Below are 19,390 nucleotides of genomic sequence, written 5' to 3' on the forward strand. Positions count from 1 at the left end.
CAGTGAGAAAGCTGCTCACTACCGGGCATGTGGGATGCTCTGAGCTTTGTCCCGTACGACAAAACAAACAAACAAATAAAATTTTAAAATTTATATATATATAAAAAAGAATGTATCTAGTATTAATTCATTCCATAGTCCCTTAAATAGGGCCCAGGCCTGTTGCCAGTGTGTAATGTAGTAGTGGCCACTGTTATTGGCACTCGCTATGGCAATATCTTCACTACCAAGCCGAGGAGGGCAGATGAGTCCAGATCACAGATCACCCTCTGCTGTAAGAAGGCTGGAGCACTTGCTAAGCACACAGGAGACCGAGGTACCATCCCCGGCATGAGAGAGGGAGAACACAAAACAATCTAAGCCCTAGGAGGGCTGCAGGCATCTAGCTGTGTGAAGCAGCATCCAGAACTGAGTCTATCTAACCCAGAAGATTGAACTTTTACACAGTCACACATGGCAACCCAGTCCGAGCCTGCCCAGAGCCTCCAGATACACGGGGCACACAAGGTTGGAGGCAACACACAGAGGTCCAGGGGCTTTATTTACAAGAATAGAAATCTGGCTTCGCCTGGGGGCTTGCTGGGTTATATACAGGTTCAGAGGATCATAGCCATTTAAATTACAAAATGATGGGGGTGGTCCCAGGGTCTGGTGTGGGCCACAGGTCTTGATCTGTCCAGTGGAGGCCTCTGCAGGGATTAAGGCTGATGCTGCAGATAAAAGAGAGGAAGTGGGTCAGAGGGTATCTGGGGCCTGGGGACACCCTGGCAGGGGAGAATGAGATTGTGACCACCCCTCGCATGTCAGAACTGGAGCGGGGGAAACGGGGACAGGGGGAGAAGGGGCCTCACCATGGCCACCTGCAGATGAGTGCCCAGTTCACTTCCTCTTGAGGGAACCTTTGCTCTTCTCCTTGTCTGCTGACCGCTGCTTCTTCACTTTCTCTTCCTTCTTGTTCTTGCTATGCACGTTCTCATACACCTCCTCCTTGTGTCTGGGCATGGGGGAGGGAGAGAAGGCATCTGGACACTGCGCAGATCCCCTACTAGCGGCCCCTCCAGAACTCACTGTCACTTAGTGAAGCCAGGAAAGCCAGAGAGCCCGCTCACTGTCCATACACTAGACCCAAAGCTCCCGGGGGCAAAGACTGCACTCACAGGAGTCCAGAGCTGGTCCTCAGCACAGGCCCACCCATAGTCACAGTGGGCGCTTCAGAAAAAACTGAAGAACAGAGGTAGTAGGGAGAAGGTTGACCTTGAACCAGGGTCTCCCCAACCTCCACACTAGTCCACTCCAGAAAGGACAGCCAAGACTGGGCAGGAGAAGGGGGAGATGCTGGGAGGACAAGCAGGATCACTCACTTGGAGGAGGTACGGGAGGCCTTGGCATGGGCACTCCTCATAGCAGGAGGGTAGGTAATATTCCCATACTCCGACTCCTGACCCTTCCGGGACTGTGGGCAAAGGTGTGGTAGGAGGATGGTGGTACCAGCAGGACTGGGTGATGCCCACTCTCCCCTCCCACCCATCAGCCCCACTCTGGACACACTTGTATGATCTCCAGCTTCTTCTTGGTTGTCTCAATGAACTGGGCAATGGCCACGTAAATGAACTTGTACTGCGCCTCCGTCTGCACCATGCCGGAGCGCTGCGCCCGTACCATCTGGATGGTCTTCTGAATGTCAATGTCACAGTCTAGTCCTGGACAAGGGTGGCCGTGGAACTTCAGGGTGGGCAAGGCCAAGGGACGGCTTGTCTCTCCCACACCTACCCGCACGGCCCAGGGGTCCTCACCCTTGGTGGAGATGCTCTCCATGAGCATGTCAATGACGATGATCGTGCCTGTTCGGCCGATGCCAGCACTGCAGAGAGAAAGGACCACCATCAAAGGCCCAGCTCTTACTAGGAAATGGGAAGTCATGAAGAACCTACAGCACCAGCCACAAGGGTTAGTAATGTGTCCAGGTCATTAGGCCAGCAAAGTGCACCTCTGCACCCATCCTTCTGCCCCAGTCACAGGATAGACAAGCAGGTGCCTATTTGGGAGTACAGATACCCTTTCCCTCCTTCCCAGCATTTGTTCCCCACTTCCTGCTCCCACTCCTCACTCCTCCCAAATGATGGCTATCCTCATTCCTTGGAGAAACAGAATGTCACACCCTGCCATTGTCCTACCTGCTCCTCAGGTACCTGGGCTCCCCCCATTCCAGCCTTCAAGAGTTACATTTGGAGTGGGCGGGTGGTAGTGCACACCTTTAATCCTAGCACTTGGGAAGCAGAAGTAGGCAGATCTCTATGAGTTCAAGGCCAACCTGGTCTACAGACCTAGTTCTAGAACAGTCAAGGTTATACAGAAAAACCCTATCTCAAAAAGCCAAATGGAAAAGAAATGAAAGAGTTATATTTGGAGCCAGGCAGTGGTGGGGCATGCCTTTAATCCCAGCACTCGGGAGGCAGAGACAATTGGATCTCTCTCAGTTTGAAGCTAATCTGGTCTACAGAGTGAGATCCAGGACAGCCAGGGCTGCACAACACAGTGAAACCCTGTCTCAAAAAGCCAAAAAATAAATAAAAGAGTCACACTTGGAGCTAGGCATGGTGGCACATGATTTTAATCCCTGCACTCAAGAGGCCAGCCTGGTCTATATAGAAACACACACACACACACAAGTTACATTTGGGATGGGTGTGATGGCTCAGTGACTATTATGACTATCACACAAGCAAGTGGACCTCTGTGAATCTGAGGCCAGCCTGGTCTATATAGAAACACACACACACACACAAGTTACATTTGGGATGGGTGTGATGGCTCAGTGACTATTATGACTATCACACAAGCAAGTGAACCTCTGTGAATCTGAGGCCAGCCTGGTCTACCTAGCAAGTTCCAGGCCACTGAGCCACATAGTGTGAGACGCATATACACAGACGCATGAGTGGGTGTATGTGTGTGTACATGGTAGAGAGCCATGAAAACTAGGGCCTCTGACCTCCACAAACATGCCCACACCACACACACACATAGAGTTACATTTTGCTTACGGTGTGCCTTGGTGGTAAAGCATGTTTTTAATATGCTTAAAGCCCTAGGGTCCCATCCCCAGCACATACAGAGACAGACAGACAGAGAGGTGGAACTTTCTCTCTGTGGAACTTCATTTCTCTTTTCTTCAACATGGCAAAAGGTAAGGGCTGGCCCAAGACTCAGGTGTGGAGAAAGTGCAGTAGTATGCTTCCCTTCCCCGCCCCCCGCCGCCCTCCACCCCTACCCGTACCCCCCTCCACCCACTCTGAGCAGACAGATGATGCAGACCCCAGACCTGCCTACAGCCCAGTCCCTGAGGCTGCTACCATAAGTCGAGCTGTCTAATTTCAAACCCAGATTGTCAAAAATAACCCCCCCATACCACTTCCTTCCTGTAATTTCTAAATAAAGGCTATGGGGATTTCAAGAAGTACGCGAATGGGGGAGGGGTGGCAGAGAGGTAGTTCTTGGGGATGAGCTGTCCCCAAGATAGTAGCGTGCAGAGCTTGGCCCCAAGACAGCATGGGGGGGTACTCCCAGCCCAGTTGCAAGACAGTTGTTAGTGAGGGAAGGAGGAAGTCTAGAAGCTTCCACAGGCCTGGGTTACAGGGACAGAGAAGGGGGGACAAAACCGGTTCCTGTTTCCTCAGGTCATACAAAAGAAGCCATCAATGGCTGGGCCGTGGTGGCGCACACCTTTAATCCCAGCACTCGGGAGGCAGAGACAGGTGGATCTCTGCGAGTTCAAGGCCAGCCTGGTCTACAAGAGCTAGTTCCAGGACAGGCTCCAAAGCTACAGAGAAACCCTGTCTCGAAAAACCAAAAAAAAATAAAAAAAAAAAAGCCATCAATGGTACACACACAGATACACACATATACATAGACATACACACATAACACAGTGAAAAAATTTTTTTAAAGAAAGATCTTATGCTCAGTGTAGTGGTGTATGCCCTTAATCCCAACACTCCAGAAGTAGAGACAGGCAGATTCCTGTAAGTTCAAAGCCAGCCTGGCCTACAAAGTGAGTTCCAGGACAGCCAGGGCTGTTACACAGAGAAGTCCTGTCAAGGAAGGAAGGAAGGAAAGAAGGAAGGAAGGAAGGAAGGAAGGAAGGAAGGAAGGAAGGAAGGAAGGGAAAAAAAGTCTTAGTTATATGGCCTGGAACTCATGGTCCCCCTGTCTCAGTGCCCAAATGCTAGACTCTAGGTATACGCCACCATGCCCAGCAATGAGCAGTGAGAGGTGAAACCCAAGGACCCACAAGCAGGTCCACCACAGGCCTGGAGTAGTGAGGGCTCAGAGGAAGCTGGGGTCCGGGAAGGCATACAGTAAGTCCCTAGCCATGTTGCTGGCAGCACTGCTCACCTGCCAGCTGCTGTTTCAATTTTACATGTGCAGGTGTTCTGCCTGCATGTATGTCTGTATACCCTGTGCATGCAGTGCCCTTGTAGGTTAGAAAAGGGTGTTGAATCCCCTGGGACTGAAGTTAGAGAAGGTTATACATCACTATGTAGGTGCTAGGAGTCAAACAAGGTCCTCTGAGCCATCTCTGTAGCCCCCTGCTGCTTTGTAAACACTACCTTCACGTTATGCCTCTCACCTGCAATGCACAATGATGGGCCCTGCATGAGGCAAACGTTCCTGTCGCTGGTTGATCTGGTCCAGGAAGCTGAGGACACCCCCGGGCTCACTGGGAACCCCATGGTCAGGCCAGCTCAGGTACTGGTAGTGCCATATCTCCCGAACCAGGTCCCCCTAGGCCAAGGACACAGAGTCAGTGCCTGCTGCGTCCACACAATTTCCTAGTCCCACCCACCCACCCCAACTACAGAACAAACAGAAGGTGAGGCCCCTGGAGTGTGCAGGGGCTGGGGACACTCACATTGTCCAGCGGGGAGATCTGTAAAGTGCGAAGTTTGTATTCTGCTGTATCGTGCTCTGCACAGTTGGTCACAGAGTAGAGCCCGTAGACTCGCTGAGTGCCCACCTCCGGCCAGTAAGGAACACATTTGTTCTGAAAGAGAGGGGGAGGGGTAAGGCACAGAGGCAAAGCTCTGGGGCTTTCTAAGCCCCAGGCATAGTGAATTTTTTTTTTTTTGCACACGTGTATAGGTACATACATGGGGGGTGGGGTGCATGTGGAGGCATAAGAATGATGGAAATCACCCAAAAAGAGGAACATGGGATGTACTCACTCATATTTGGTTTCTAGCCATAATTAAAGGACAGTGAGCTTATAATTTGCAATCCTAGAGAAGCCATCGTCCATCACTCTTCCACCTCAGTCATTGAGGCAGGGTGTCTCAATCAAACCAGAGCTCACCAATATGGCAAGCCTTGCTAGCCAACTTGCCCTGGGGATCCCCTGCATCCTCCTGCCAAAGCTGAAACTGTAAGCAAGCTTCTCTGCCCACCCGAAATGTATGAGAGCTTCTGAGGACCCCAACTCCAGTCCTCACGCTTTCATGGCTCGACGGCTGAGCCTTCTCCCCATCCCTGCCCTGGACGTCTGTTAAAAGAGGGATGAGCCCGCTCAAAATCAGACCTGGGGCCTGGCTTCAGGCTAACCACTACAAGATAGGAACTATCAACCATCTAATCTTACAATCCATTCAGTGACCACTGAAGTTGTAGCAACTGAGCTGTGGTTCAAACTCAAGAAAAACGCAGACAGTGGATGCAGCTTAGTGAGAGTACGTGCGCTTCACACATACAAAGCCAGAAGTTTCATCCCTAGCGCTACAAACCCCAGAAGACCAAGCCAGACATGGTCCGTGTCCTAGGACACAGGGTGATACACAGACAGGAGACACAGGTATACAGAGCATGCCTCAGGAGCAGGGCTAGGGAAGGAGCCAATTCTCCCACAGGGCAAAGAGGGCAATGCAGGATAGCCTCACAGAGTAAGTAGGAACAGAGCACTCCAGACTGGAGTCTGTGAGACATGGCGGTTCAGGGAGCCAGTTCCTGGCAAAAACTGAGCTAGTGCCTTCACAAGAGGCGGTGTGCATTATAGGGAGCCATGAGGATCGGAGGGAAGCCACCAGGCTTGCAGGGACAGCTTTCCATCCCAGAAGCAACTGGGAGCCACAGAAGGGTTTTCAGAGCGAGCAGCTGGATGCCATGTGCTTCTGAGAGGAAAACTTCCCAGTGCGCAAAGGGGGAGGCAAGGGGGAGCCGCTGATGGCAAGAGGCTTGGGACAGAGAGAACGGGGGAAGAAACGGATGTATGAAGAATGCTTGCCCTGTTCTGTGGTGCTGAGGATCGAACCCAGGGTTCCAGGACTGGGCATGCACTCTGCCACTAGGCTATATCATCACACAGGGCATCTGGAGCTGAGGAGGGCTGGGTGTCCAGGAGTCACAGTGTATAGAGGAGACTATCTCAGGTCTCAGCTTCCCAACAGGCACTGGGCCTTTGCCACTGAGGTATGTATATGTATGTACACCCATAAAACTAGATCTCCCTGTGAGTGTACATGTATGAACACACATGTGCTATAGCATGCATGTGGCACTCAGAAGATAACTTGCAGAAGTCAGTTCTCTTCTTCTACCATGTGGGTCCCAGGGATTGAACTCACGGAGTTAGGCTTGGTGGCAAACACATTTAAGCCTCTGGGCCCTCTCACCAGCCCCTGATCTTCCTTGTGTATGGTGGTGAACAAGGACCGAGGAAGAAAATGTGAGGGACAAGAGGGTGGCGCTTTGCCCTACCCGGCCTTTCTCCACCTCGCGGGTGGTCATGACGATGATTCGGGTGTTCTCCTGCCAGGTCATCTGCCAGAAGTCATTGACTGTGGCCTCCAGACAGCCCTGGCTGGCAATGTAGGTCTTAGCATTCTCATCTGGACCTAGCAGTTGGTTCTGGATGCAAACACAGAGAGACCCATCCCAGGACTGTAAGTGGGCATAGATATGCTCATAGCACCATCAACCCTACCCAAGATACCAGCTCCAGCTTTTCCCAGAGGCACTGTACCCATGGACCCCAAGACACAGGGAGCTCTCAGAGACCAGAGTCTGTTCCCACATGGCTCGCCCAACTTACCTTGACATAGTTGGCGTTGATGTAGTCGGACCCAGGGATATTACTGTCTCGTCCCTGCAGGATCACTCGGCTGTGGTCAACTGGCATGGGTAGAAAAGAAACAGCTTGGGCCGGCCATACCCTGTGGCAGACCCTTCCCAAGCTAACAGATGCTCTTGTCTCCAAAACCATGAACTCATAGAGGACAGGGCAGCAGGCAGAGGCAAATGTGTCTCGGGTGGGGGCGGAGGCTTCGGGAGCAGGAGGGTGCCTGGGAGCTATGGGGAGGCTCAGGGAAAGCAAAGAGGCTTCCTGGGGGAGGAGAGCTCTGCTGGCCAGTGGGGAGGTGGAGTCTGTGGTGGTGGGGGAGCAGGGAGGGGCAGAGAGGCGGAGCTCACAGGGAAGAATGTTCTTGTAGCGGTTCTTGCTCTTGTTCTCAGGCCGCTGCCCTTCCAGGCGCTGGTGCAAGTTTTTTACCTCCTGCTTTTGCAGACTCTGAAAGGTGAGAGAACTAAGCCCCCGCCCCAGGCACATGCACGGGTGGAGAGGTCAGAGCTATGTCACAGGCACATAAAGAAGGCAAGGTGGCCTCATCTATCCCAGCTCCACTGTCCCCAGTACCCACCTCAAACTCCTCCCAGAAGCCAGCCTTGGCTGTGTCCTCGGACTCCTGCTTTTTGTTCAGTTCCAAGACCCGGTTCTCGATGTCGGCCGCGTTTACCCGAGTGGCGTAGTAAGGCTGGGGAGAGGAAAAGCAGGAATCAGAGACTGAGAGACCTCAGAAGCCCACATCTCCAACAGCTCAGGGGAAGGGAAGAGGCAGCAGGTTGGCTCCTCACCTGCCGCAGGTAGACAAAGGCACCTGAGGCCTCCTCAATGCCCGTCTTCCTGAAATGCTCCACCAGGTCTGTGAGGCTGTCAAAGGTCTCTGAGCCACCCACAGTATAGCGTCCACCCTGAAGGACACCAAGTAGGGCTACCCCTCAGGACTGAGACCCCGTCCTGGCACCCCTAGTCTTAAATCCAACCCCAGAAGACCCTCCCAACAGCTCTGGATGAAGTTCTGGCATGAGGCCGTCCCCACAGCCCAGCTGACTTACCTCACACAGAACCTTGATGTGAGTGACCTTGAGGGGGGAACCAGGGCCAGCTTTGGGCTGGTCGTTGAGCACGGACAGCACGAAATCACCAGGCTGGCTGAGACTCTCACGCACAAGAAATGTCCAGGGCTCGCCCTTGGCCTGCAGCAGTGTCTCTGCCTGCCCTCCAGACATGTGGCCATGGTACCACCTAGGTACATTGAAAAGATTGGTGACCAGGCCCGAGTGGGCACTGACACCTGCCAGATCTGAGCTATGAGCTTTCAAATCCACCGCAACATTGAGATCCATCGCTATCTCACAAAAATGCTGAGAGGAAGGAGCCAGGCTTGGAGCTAGAATCCCAGCTCCTCAGGAGATGTGAGAACAGAATGAACTGGAGGCCAGCATGGTCCTCATAATGGCACACACCTCTAAACCCAGCACTCAGGCAGAAGCAGGTGGGTCTCTGAGGCCAGCCTGGTCTACAGAGTGAGTTCCAGGACAGCCAGCGCTACACAGAGAAACGCTGTATCAAAAACAAACTAACAAAAAGACCCACCTGCTTTTATAAATAAATAGCTGGGTTATGATGACTCACTTTTATTTTGTTTGATTTTTCTCTCAAGATAGGGTTTTTCTGTGTAGCCGTAGCTCACATTTATAATCCCAGCATTCAGTAGGCTGGACTACCTCAGTGAGACCAGCCTGCTCTACATGGTAAGTGCCAGGCCAGCCTGAGCTACAGAGTAAGACCCTGTCTCAAAAACAAAACAGACAGCCAGACATTGTGACACACACCTGTAATTCCAGCCCTGGGCTGACAGAGACAAGGGGATAACTGTAAGTTTGAGGGTAGCCTGGTCTACATGGTGAGTTTCAAGCCAGCCTAAGCTACAGAGTAAGATTCTGCCTCAGAAAAGAAAAAAAGAGCAGAGGCTAGCAGTGGTGGTGCACTCCTTTAATCCCAGCACTTGGGAGCAGAGGCAGGTGGATCTCTGTGAGTTCGAGGCCAGTCTGGCCTACAGAGTGGATTGAAAGAAAGGAAGGGAGAAAAGGGCTCCGCGTGAGATGGCCGAGGGTAAAAATGTTTGCTATCAGGCCCCACAACCCAAGTTCGATCCCCAGGACCCACGTGGCAGAGGGAGATAACCAACTTCGACAGGTTGTCCTCTGACCTCTACACGTACAAATGTAACAAACATCGTTTAAAACAAAGAAACAAAACAAAAGCTGAGAGGTTGCCATTTTCCCAGAAAACAGAGGCTAAGCACTTGCACACTGGGCTTAGGTCCCCAACTAATAAAAGAAAAGGTTCCACAGAGTTCAAACCATGGAGACTGAGGTTATAGCTCAGTGGGACATGTAAGACCCTGGGTTCATTCCCCAGCACCAAAATAAAAGGAGAAAGGAGAGAGGGAGGAGGGAGGGAGGGAGGGAGGGAGGAGGGAGGGAGGGAGGGAGCAATGAAGGAGGGGGGTCCTAACAAAAACCTAGAGCCTCTTCTGTTTACAACAACGGGCAAGCAATACCTAGAATATTTGGAGAAACAAAAAGAGGGGTCCCCGTGAAACACAGACTTGGACTGGGTTAAAGGAGGACAGTAAAATGTAGAAGGGCCCAAACCACAGATGGCAGTGGGTGTCAGAAGAGACTGATGTCAGGAAGGACCCATGGAAAATTCCTCGGGGATGTGGGGGCCCCAACACTCCATTGAGGAGAGTGGTTTCAGGGTTCCAGGGAGCCCAGGATGATGTGACTGAAGGGGCAGCAGGGGTCCAAAGAGGCTCCAAGGGGCTGCAGGGCAGAAAGCAGAACTAAGAGCCTTTCCGTGAAGCACCCCTTCCCAGGAGGAAACTGTAGCCCCACAATGCCTAGCCTCACAGGAAACCACGTGATGGAAAAAACACAAAACTCCTTCTGGGGAGAGAGTGAGAAGTGAGGTTGTGAGGGTTTCCTCAGCTCAGGGACAAGGGGGGGCAGCATTTTCCAACCGCAGAGATGGAGGGGGAAGGAGAGTGGGGGCTTAGTCCTCCTGATCCTTCTCAACTCTGCCAGGGGGACACCATAGCCTAGGGCCTGTCAGAGGCTTCTACCTCTACCCACGCCAACCTCAGGGACAAGTCAGGGCCCCCAAGCAAAGTGAGGGGGTTCAGCTCCTTCCCTCAGGGACAGGATGAGGAAGTCTCCATGCAAATGTGAACTGACCACAGGCAGAGAGTTCACCATTGAGGGGACAAATGCAAATTTCCCTGAAGAGGCGGGGCAAGGACACAAGGAGTATTGGCCCCTGGCTGCCACTTACCCCAAGGTTAGGAATGAAACTCAGCTTTCTAGTTGCCCATCCAAAGTGTCTCTTGGAGTCATCTGCTACCCCCCTAGTGGTGCAGCATGCTTCCCCGCACCCCATCTTTCTCCACTCTGTCCCATCCTGCTCCCCTGACACCCTTTCAGCTCCCACTTCCTCCCTATCCTAGTGAACATCCCAGCTATGATTCTGCTATACCTCCATATTCAGCCTCCTCTAGGAGAGCAGCTCCTGGCTTGGGACAGCAACAAGGGAAGACGAGGAGGTAAAAGCGAGTCTGAGAGGCCAACCCACCCTGAGAGTTGCAGGTCAGAGGGAGAAGAACAGACAGCATGAGGCGTGCCTCCCTTTCTGTCTGCCACCACATGGGAAAGTCTTCAAGGAAGTGTAGACCAGCTTCGATGAACTTGAACTCCTGGTCTTCCTGCCTCCTCCTGGGACTGCCACAGCCCTGGGCTTATGCAATGCAGGGAAGCAAACCCAGGGCTTAATGCACGCTAGGCAAGCTCTCTGATCCGCTGACTCTAAGTTTTCATCAGTGACTTCAACAAAAATATTGAGCTAATGTGTAGGCACGAATCTCAAAAAAGACTAAAAACCACTGGAAAGTAGCTCAGTGGCAAAGCACACACTCAGCATGCACAAGGTCCTGGGTTTAGGCCCCAGCAGGGGAAGAGGGGGGTCAAGGTTCAGAATCATTTCAACAGTGAATACACAAACACAGAACAAAAACAAGTTGGCATGGCCCCAGAAATCCAGGAGAAGCCCCTAGTGTTATTCCACTGCCCTTTTCTTTAATGGGAGCTGTTAGTCACTATGCTGCCCGGCTAAGATGAGCCATGGTGCAATGAGGGCATCTATCTGTGTGCCTTCTCTTGGTACACACTCTGGGGAGACCGCATGAGAATAGCCAGTCCGGTTATGGGGGCTATGTCTTTGCAGCACTAGTGGGGATGTCCGGAGTGTTTCCTGGAGCCAGGCGGGCCTGGACCCTATACCCCTCTAGACCTGTGACCATGTCAATGACCTTGCTTCATCCAAACTCTGCAACCCATCCTCGCTGTGTTGCTGAGATAAAGCCCTGAGCATCCCAATAAAGTGATCTCTAAGGCCTTACTAACATGGGGACCTCAGAGGCCCAGATTGTGGAGAGCTGGGGAAAGGCAACAGAGTTCCATAGAAGTAAGAGCTTTCTAGCAATAGGGCCAACCTGATGGGAAACACCAGCCACAAGAAGTAGCCTCACTGTCGCTCCCAGGACTAGGTTGCTAGGCAGCATGAACCCTGCAGCAAAGCAAGGGGAGACCTTCTCTTGCTGCCTCGGGGGACCTGGGATGGGTGAGTTGTAGGAAAGAGTCTCCAGAGCACTGAGCTGGAACACGGGTGGGAGAGTGGGGATGAGGCACAGTCTGTGAGTGAGCAGGCTACCTGGGCTGGGTGCCCACCTCCTTTACACTTCTCTCAAGGGCCTGGGCCAGCCTGCAATGTGCAATGCCCCTCACCTCTCGCTGGTGGGGTCCGAGCAGTTCAGTGGGTACTTGAGGTGGATGATGGTGCCGTCCCGGTCCTGGAGGATGCCCTGCTGCTGTGTGTAATACTCCACCAGCTCTGTCAACGTCGCAAACTTTTCTCCTCCGTACAGGTCATAGAAGTCCCCCGAGTTCTGGATCCGAATATGGGTGACCTGGTCATCCACCCTGCAGGGTACCAGGAAGTGAGGCCCCAGGTACAGGAGCAGAAGTGGGATGGGCTGGGGGACAGACAGGCTGAGGGGCCGGAATGCAAAGGCACACAGGACTGGGGTGGCTACAGGCAGGGACACAGGGGGAGCATACAACATGAGGAGGCAATGCAACTCAGGGAACCGAAGAATGTGCACACATTGAGCTGCCAAATCGCAGGGAGGGCCACCCACCTGACTGAGAGGGAGAAATCACCCTGGTTCTTGCGACTGGGCCGAGCCAGGAAGCTCCCAGGGACTCCCCGGCCCTTGAGCAGGGTCTCTGCATCAGGTCCACTGAGGTCCCGATGAAACCACCTGAAGGTGCACAAGGTGGTGAGGTAACGTCCCCTGAGGGCCAGACCATCCTTTCTGCCTGCCTCCCATGGGTCCCAGGTCTTACCTCACCATCCTGGGGCTCTTGCTGAAATAGCTGCAGAGAACGTGAAGGGAACAGCCTGCCTGGGCAGGTGGGAAAACTCTGGGGCTGAGCCTCAAGCAAGGCTCTCCGAGCCCAAGCTCCTACAACCCCAACCTGCTGTCCTGCTACCGGGCTACTACTCCACTGGCCTGGGACAGCCAGTAGGGCGGAGACAGGAAGGGGCGCGGCCGACCCCTTGGGGGAACTCACTTGTACTTCTCTTTTCAGAGCAAGGGAAGAGAAGCAGAAGGGTGGCAGGGTGGGGGAGGGCCCACTTGCCACAGCCTGCCATCAAAGGCACAGGAGTATACGGCACTGAACAGTCGCGACTCCAGAGACAAGGACACACATGTGTGCACCTCGGGCCCCTCCAGGCCAAGATTCACACATGTGAATCCTCGTGGCCATCGGCTCATGGTTTTGTCCCCGCTTCTCCGCAGCATTCTTTGGCACAATCTAATAACGACGGTGTGCAGTGACACTGTCATTTAGTGGAGTGTTGCCACATGCCAGACTCGTTGCTACAATGCTATTTACATTCCTCCCGTGAGTTACACCTCACCACACCTCATCACGCAGGCACCATCTTTATACCCACTTTACAGACAAGGAAACTGAGGCTAAGAAGTTTGAGGAATTGCCCCAGGCTTTTCACTTAGTAAATTGCAGGCTTCAGACCTAAGTAGTTTAGTTTCAAAGCCAATGATTTTTAAATACTGCCTGCCAACCCTCAGGACCCAAAGAACAGTAATCAACAGACCCCTTGTCCAAAAGAGACACTGTCACAGCAGAGCGCCCCACAGAAATGACCTCACGCAGCACCGTCAAGTGTGGGCCTTTTCTACTGGTAGGGGCTGTTTATAGGCCTCTTTCCTATACCCTGACTCTGCTCGGGCACACACGTGCACGTGCATGTGTGTGCACGTGTGTGTGTGTGTGTGTGTGTGTGTGTGTGTGTGTGTGTGTGTGTCCTGGAGGCTAAGGTGTTGGCCAAGGTCTCAACGTGGCAGCCGCTCACAGAGAGAGTAACCTTTAGGAGCTCTCAGACCAAAGACTTATGATGCCCTGTGTGTGTAATCCCCAGCGTAAACACAAAAACAAACAAATAAAAACAAAATGCAAACACTACCAAGTCAGGGTCAGAAGAAAAACAAGTTGCTAAGCAGAACATCCAAGAAATTTCTATTGGTGGCCGGGCAGTGGTGGTGCACACCTTTAGTACCAGCACTTAGGCAAAGGCAGAAGGATCTCTGTGAGTTCAAGGCCAGCCTGGGCTACCTAGCAAATTTCAGGACAGGCTCCAAAGCTACACAGAAAAACTGAAAAACAAAACAAAATAAAACAAAACAAAAACTCCTATTGGTGTCTCCCTTCGGGAGGAACACAGCTGCTAGAAAGCAGAGCTGAGACAGAGTCCTTTATAGCCTTTGGGGTGTATTTTTTGTTTGTTTGTTTGTTTGTTTTTCCGAGACAGGGGCTTTGGAGCCTGTCCTGGAACTAGCTCTGTAGACCAGGCTGGTCTCGTACTCACAGAGATCCGCCTGCCTATGCCTCCCGAGTGCTGGGATTAAAGGCGTGCGCCACCACTGCGCCTTTGGGGATTATTTGTTTGTGGTGTTTTGATTGGTTAGTTTTGGTATTTTTGCCATGATGGAATTAGAACCCAAGCCCTAGCCATGCATGGTGGCACATGCCTTTAATCTTGGCACTTGGGAGGCAGAGGTAGGCAGATCTCTGCTTGAGGCCAGCCTGGTCTACATAATGATTTCCAGGACAGTCAGTGCTATGTAGTGAGACCCTGTTTCAGATAGATGGATAGGTAGGTAGGTAGGTAGGTAAGGTAGGTAGGTAGGTAGGTAGGTAGACAAACAGACAGACAGCTCTGCAGGTGGCAAGCATCACTGAGGCAAATCCTCCACCCTCTTTCTTTTTCTTATTGATTTGATTCCTCTTATATTTCTGGAGTCCTAGGGATTGAACCTAGGACCTCAAACGTGCTAGCCAAATGCCCCATACTGAGCTACACCCCAGCTCTCTCTCTCTTTTTTTTTTTCTTCGTTTTTTGAGACAGGGTTTCTCTGTGGCTTTGGAGCCTGTCCTGGAACTAGCTCTGTAGACCAGGCTGGTCTCGAACTTTATTTTGGGACAGGGTATCAATCACTAAGTTTCCCAGGCTAATCTGGAACTCACTCTGTAGTCTTGAACTTGCAATCCCCCTGCCTCAGCCTCTCTAGTAGCTGGCAGTATAAGCATCACCAGCACATGTGGTTCCCTTACACTTTTTTCAAAACTGTATGATGCTTGAGGTGTAGTTCAAAGGTAGCTTGCACAAGGCGCTAGATTCCATCTCTGCGCCAAACCCAAAGTCACGAATAAGTGGAGAGTTAGCTGTATGCGTAATATTTATTTATAGTATATATGGTATGTATCAAAAATAGAAAAAAATGCCGGGCGATGGTGGCACATGCCTTTAATCCCAGCACTCGGGAGGCAGAGGCAGGCGGATCTTTGTGAGTTCGAGACCAGCCTGGTCTATAGAGCTAGTTCCAGGGCAGGCACCAAAGCCACAGAGAAACCCTGTCTCAAAAAACCAAAAAAAAAATAAATAAATAAAAAAAAAGAAAAAAATAAAAGAATATGAAAACCAGCAAGGGCTAGAGTGTGGCTCTGGGTGAAGCGCTGACTTAGCATGTAGGAAGCCCTGGGTTTCACAGTCATGCTAGGTACAGTGACACACACCTGGAATTCCAGTACTTGGAAGCAGAGGCAAGAGGATAAGTACAAGTTTGAAGCCAGCCTGAGCTTCATAGAGAGTTAGTTCCAGGCCAGCCAGGGCTACATAGCAAGACCCTGTTTTAAAAAACAAACAAACAAACAAAAAATACCCTCTATGACAAGTCTTTTATCACTCTTGGGGATATCAAGTATCTAGAACTCCCATGGACCCAGCTCACCCCAAGGGTCAGGAAAACCACGTGCAAAGCTGGTTCCAGCACGGGGATTCACAAGCACCCTGGTTGTTCCCATCCCAACCTTCAGAACCCAGGGAAGTATCCAGTGAGAAGACTCGTGAATACACTTACACAGTCAAGGTTACATGGATGCTTCCTGGTCTGCCCCTGCGGGCAGATGAGTAAGGATTCACACAGCTATATCCAAGCATACCTCATAAAGAAGCACAACTCACAGGCCCCCCCATCATGTGTCCATCCATATACATACCTCGCTGGGGGCAGACCCCCAATAAGCAGGGACACAGGAAGTTCTGGGTACCTGCTTAACACCACACTGACCGCACCAGACCTAGGATTCTTCCTTCCAGGGTTAAGCTCACTTGTGCAGAGGAACTTAGAAGGCACCTAATACTCCTGACCCTTTAAGTGTATCTAAAGAGTGTCAAGCCAGAAAATGAGAGACTCCGATAAGACGGACCACCCTCTGCTATCCTCTGGCAGGAAAATAATGGCAATCCCCTAAGAAGCAAGGCACAGGACCCTGGAATCGGAAGAACATTCGGACAACATACACAATCATCCCATTTGAGACCTTGACCACCTAGGATGTAGGGATTTTGTCTTTGTTTTCAACAGGCGCAAGGAGGCTGACAGTCCTAAACGCAAGTAAGTGCCTGGTATCTAGAAGAGAAAGAAATTCCTCTGGGAAGCAGGGTATGAAAGAAGACAAGATCAAGGCGATGCAAGAGACAGGTCCTGGGTACAACGATCTTACATAGTTACCGGTCATCTCTGGGCCTTGATCTTCCCACCTAATAAATAAGCTTAACAAGATTTCCTAAATTCTGACCTAAAAGGCTAATAAAGCAACCAGGTGTGATGGCTCACACCTAAAACCCCAGTGTTCAGGAGGCTGAAGCCTGGGACAAAAGGCCCAGTGTGACGGTGCATGCCAGCCTTGGGGAGGTCATTCTTGCCTAAGTGCTATAGTTTGATGTCATCAGCTTTAACAAATGACAGTGGTTTCTTTTTTTTTTTTTTTTGGTTTTTCGAGACAGGGTTTCTCTGTGGTTTTGGAGCCTGTCCTGGAACTAGCTCTTGTAGACCAGGCTGGTCTCGAACTCACAGAGATCCGCCTACCTCTGCCTCCCAAGTGCTGGGATTAAAGGCGTGCGCCACCACCGCCCGGCTTGACAGTGGTTTCTGTCTTCCAATTTTGCATCTGTGGAGTCAGCCAGCTGCACAGACCTTTTTTCCTTGTCGTAATTTCCTCAATAATACAGCATAATGATTTGCATAGCATTTACATTGTGTCAGGTAAATACTTGGAGAGGATTGAAAATATGCATTAGTACATTATAGGTTAAATGCAAATACATCTGTACAGCTCGATATCTTCTGGTTTCCCTGGAACCAATCCCTCAATGGACATTGGCAGGTGATTTTTTTTTGGGGGGGGGGTTCGAGACAGGGTTTCTCTGTGTGGTGATTACTTTTATTCTACTCTATTTTGTTCATTTATTTCTCCTTTCTTTCTTTCTTTCTTTCTTTCTTTCTTTCTTTCTTTCTTTCTTTCTTTCTTTCTTTCTTTCGATAAGATTTCTTTGTGTAACAGTCCTGGCTGTCCTGGAATTCACTCAGTAGACTAGGCTAGCCTTGAACTCACAGAGGTCCACCTGCCTCTGCCTCCTGAGTGCTGGGATTAAAGGCAGACGCCACCACCGCCCTGTATTTACTTATTGCGAAAGAGATCAAACTCAGGTTTTTATGTTTGGCAAGTATTCTACTGCTGATAGTAACCTATTCTTTTCTTTCTTTTTATTATTTATTTATTTAAACAGGATCCTACTGTGTGGTTCAGGCTAGCCTAAACTCAAAAATCCTCCTGCCTCAGCCTCCCCAGTGTTGACATACAGCACTACACCCGCTGAGACAACTGCATTATGGTTAATTTTCATGACAACACTGTTTACTTGCTACTATGTGAATTTTAGAAACAAAAACAGAAACTCAAGACACGTTAAGTAACTTGCCCAGAGTCACAAGCTTTGAGTGAGCGGTGGGTTGAGTGGGAAGGTGAAAAAAAATAAAGCTGTCTGTGGCCAGAGAGTTGTCTGCCACGGCACTGCCACATCAGGCTAGGCAGATAACTGGCACAGCAAAGCATGCTGGGAGATGATAGAGCAGGTAATTGCCACAGGCAGAGATGGACCAGAACTCAGAGGTGCGTGCATGACATCACCACTTGGGCTGTTCAGTGTAATCCCATCAATGCAGCTGAGCCTAAGTGTTCAAGGGGCTGGACCCCAGCAGCAGAGCTCTTGGCTGAGGAATCAAGCAAAGGTTCTGTACCAGGAGATGCCGTGCCAAGCCCGCTGGGAAGACTCAGTACCGCCCTCACACACGGGAGGAAGAGTGCAAACAGAGCAGCTCCCGGGAGCAGGAAAAGCAAAAACCAGTGGTGACTTGGTACAAACAATGACAGTCGCCAGCTACCCAAATCCCACCCAGGTCTAAGCTGCCCATGGCTCTCTCTGGAGTGAACACTTACTATTCTGGCTTCACACTTGCTATTTCTGCTGGTCACAACATGGCTGTCTCTATCTCATTACTGGGTCTTAACACAAATGTCACCTCATCAGAAAGCCACCCCACCCCCCTTTCAGCCAGTAATGTCTCCAGCATGCATTACCTGCCAGCACCTTTCTGTGTTTCTTTTGCCGGGCGTTAACCCGTCAATCATCTGAAATAATCCTAGCTATGGCTTAGGTATCCATTCTATCACCTCAGCCTGGCAGCCGACTCTCTAAACAGAGACCACATCTCCCCATACAGCAGCATCTTCAGCAGTATCCAACCCCCAGGAATACTCAATTTATCTACTTAAGTCTGCTCCCTTTGGGGCGCAGGGAAAGGACACAGAGAACCAAGGCTCAGAAGTAAGGTGGAGTTTGCCTAGGAGTGGCAGAACGTTCTCAAATGTGCCTCAGTCATGTCTGAGGTGAAGTGAGCTACCCAGTGGAGATAGGTCCTAGACGGGGCAGAAGCAGAGGACCACACGCCAGAGGTTACACATTTGGGGGTGGGGGGCTGATGAAAGAAAAAGGGAGGCGGAGGAATGTGAACGAACCCTGGGAGGGGGTGGTCCTGAATCATGTGGGAAGGAGTTGACAAAGACAGGAAGCTGACCCAGGGCAGGGGCTGATGGTGGTGACAAGACTATTTATGGTGGCAAACTCCGCCCAGACTAACAGGAGTCTGTAGGACACAGGTGGCACAGGGGACTTACCCGCGGGACAGCATCTCCCTGGAGGAGTGGGGGAAGTCACAGGAAAAGGGCGATGGGGGCGGGGCCAATCCAGTGGCACAGCTGTCCAGGGATCCAGACCAGACCTTCAGGAAGAATATTCTGGTTGTCACCCACTTCCTCCTGCCTCCAGTCTGTCAGACCTCTGACACTTTGAAGACAAGCCCCCGGATGGCAGGTCTCCTAGGGAAGGACAGGTGGGGCGGGGCTGGCCCGCGACCGCCTACCACAGTCAAATTCCCCAGAGGCCCGAGGCAGGCCAGCAGGCTTCAGGCCTGCCAGGGCCTACTTCTCTAGGAAGGGGAGGAGCCACCTGCTGTTCCACCTGGAGCTCAGGCTGACAGAGCAGCCGGAGGGCGGGTAGGGGCAAAGACCAGGAAGTAACCCTAGCCAAGGGACCGCCCCTAGCACGGTACCTCTCAGGCCGGGGAAAGAAGAGGGCTCAAAGAAAAGCCTTGAAGCCCACTGTTCGGAGGAGGTACCGCCTTTGTGAACAAACCTCCCAGGATGCCAAGAGGCCCGTTTAGCCTCCCACCCCACC

General features: G+C 51.5%; 1 protein-coding gene across 1 annotated transcript; it reads right to left on the bottom strand.

The window, feature by feature from the left end:
• Nucleotides 1–525: 525 nt before the first annotated feature.
• Nucleotides 526–19,155, bottom strand: Ptpn6 (protein tyrosine phosphatase, non-receptor type 6). Its single transcript, XM_026788319.1, has 16 exons — nucleotides 18,832–19,155; nucleotides 12,363–12,485; nucleotides 11,950–12,144; nucleotides 8,161–8,350; nucleotides 7,900–8,016; nucleotides 7,686–7,799; nucleotides 7,459–7,555; nucleotides 7,082–7,161; nucleotides 6,748–6,897; nucleotides 4,913–5,044; nucleotides 4,631–4,785; nucleotides 1,794–1,861; nucleotides 1,549–1,700; nucleotides 1,362–1,453; nucleotides 852–994; nucleotides 526–710 (listed from the first exon to the last, which is right to left on the bottom strand). Exons 1-15 carry the CDS (start codon nucleotides 18,843–18,845, stop codon nucleotides 880–882), a joined length of 1,794 nt encoding a protein of 597 aa, XP_026644120.1. The 5' UTR covers nucleotides 18,846–19,155; the 3' UTR covers nucleotides 526–710; nucleotides 852–879.
• Between the last annotated feature and the right edge of the window lie 235 nt (nucleotides 19,156–19,390).

This window comes from Microtus ochrogaster, unplaced genomic scaffold (genome assembly GCF_000317375.1).
Source record: "Microtus ochrogaster isolate Prairie Vole_2 unplaced genomic scaffold, MicOch1.0 UNK1, whole genome shotgun sequence".
In the NCBI taxonomy this organism is placed as follows: domain Eukaryota; kingdom Metazoa; phylum Chordata; class Mammalia; order Rodentia; family Cricetidae; genus Microtus; species Microtus ochrogaster.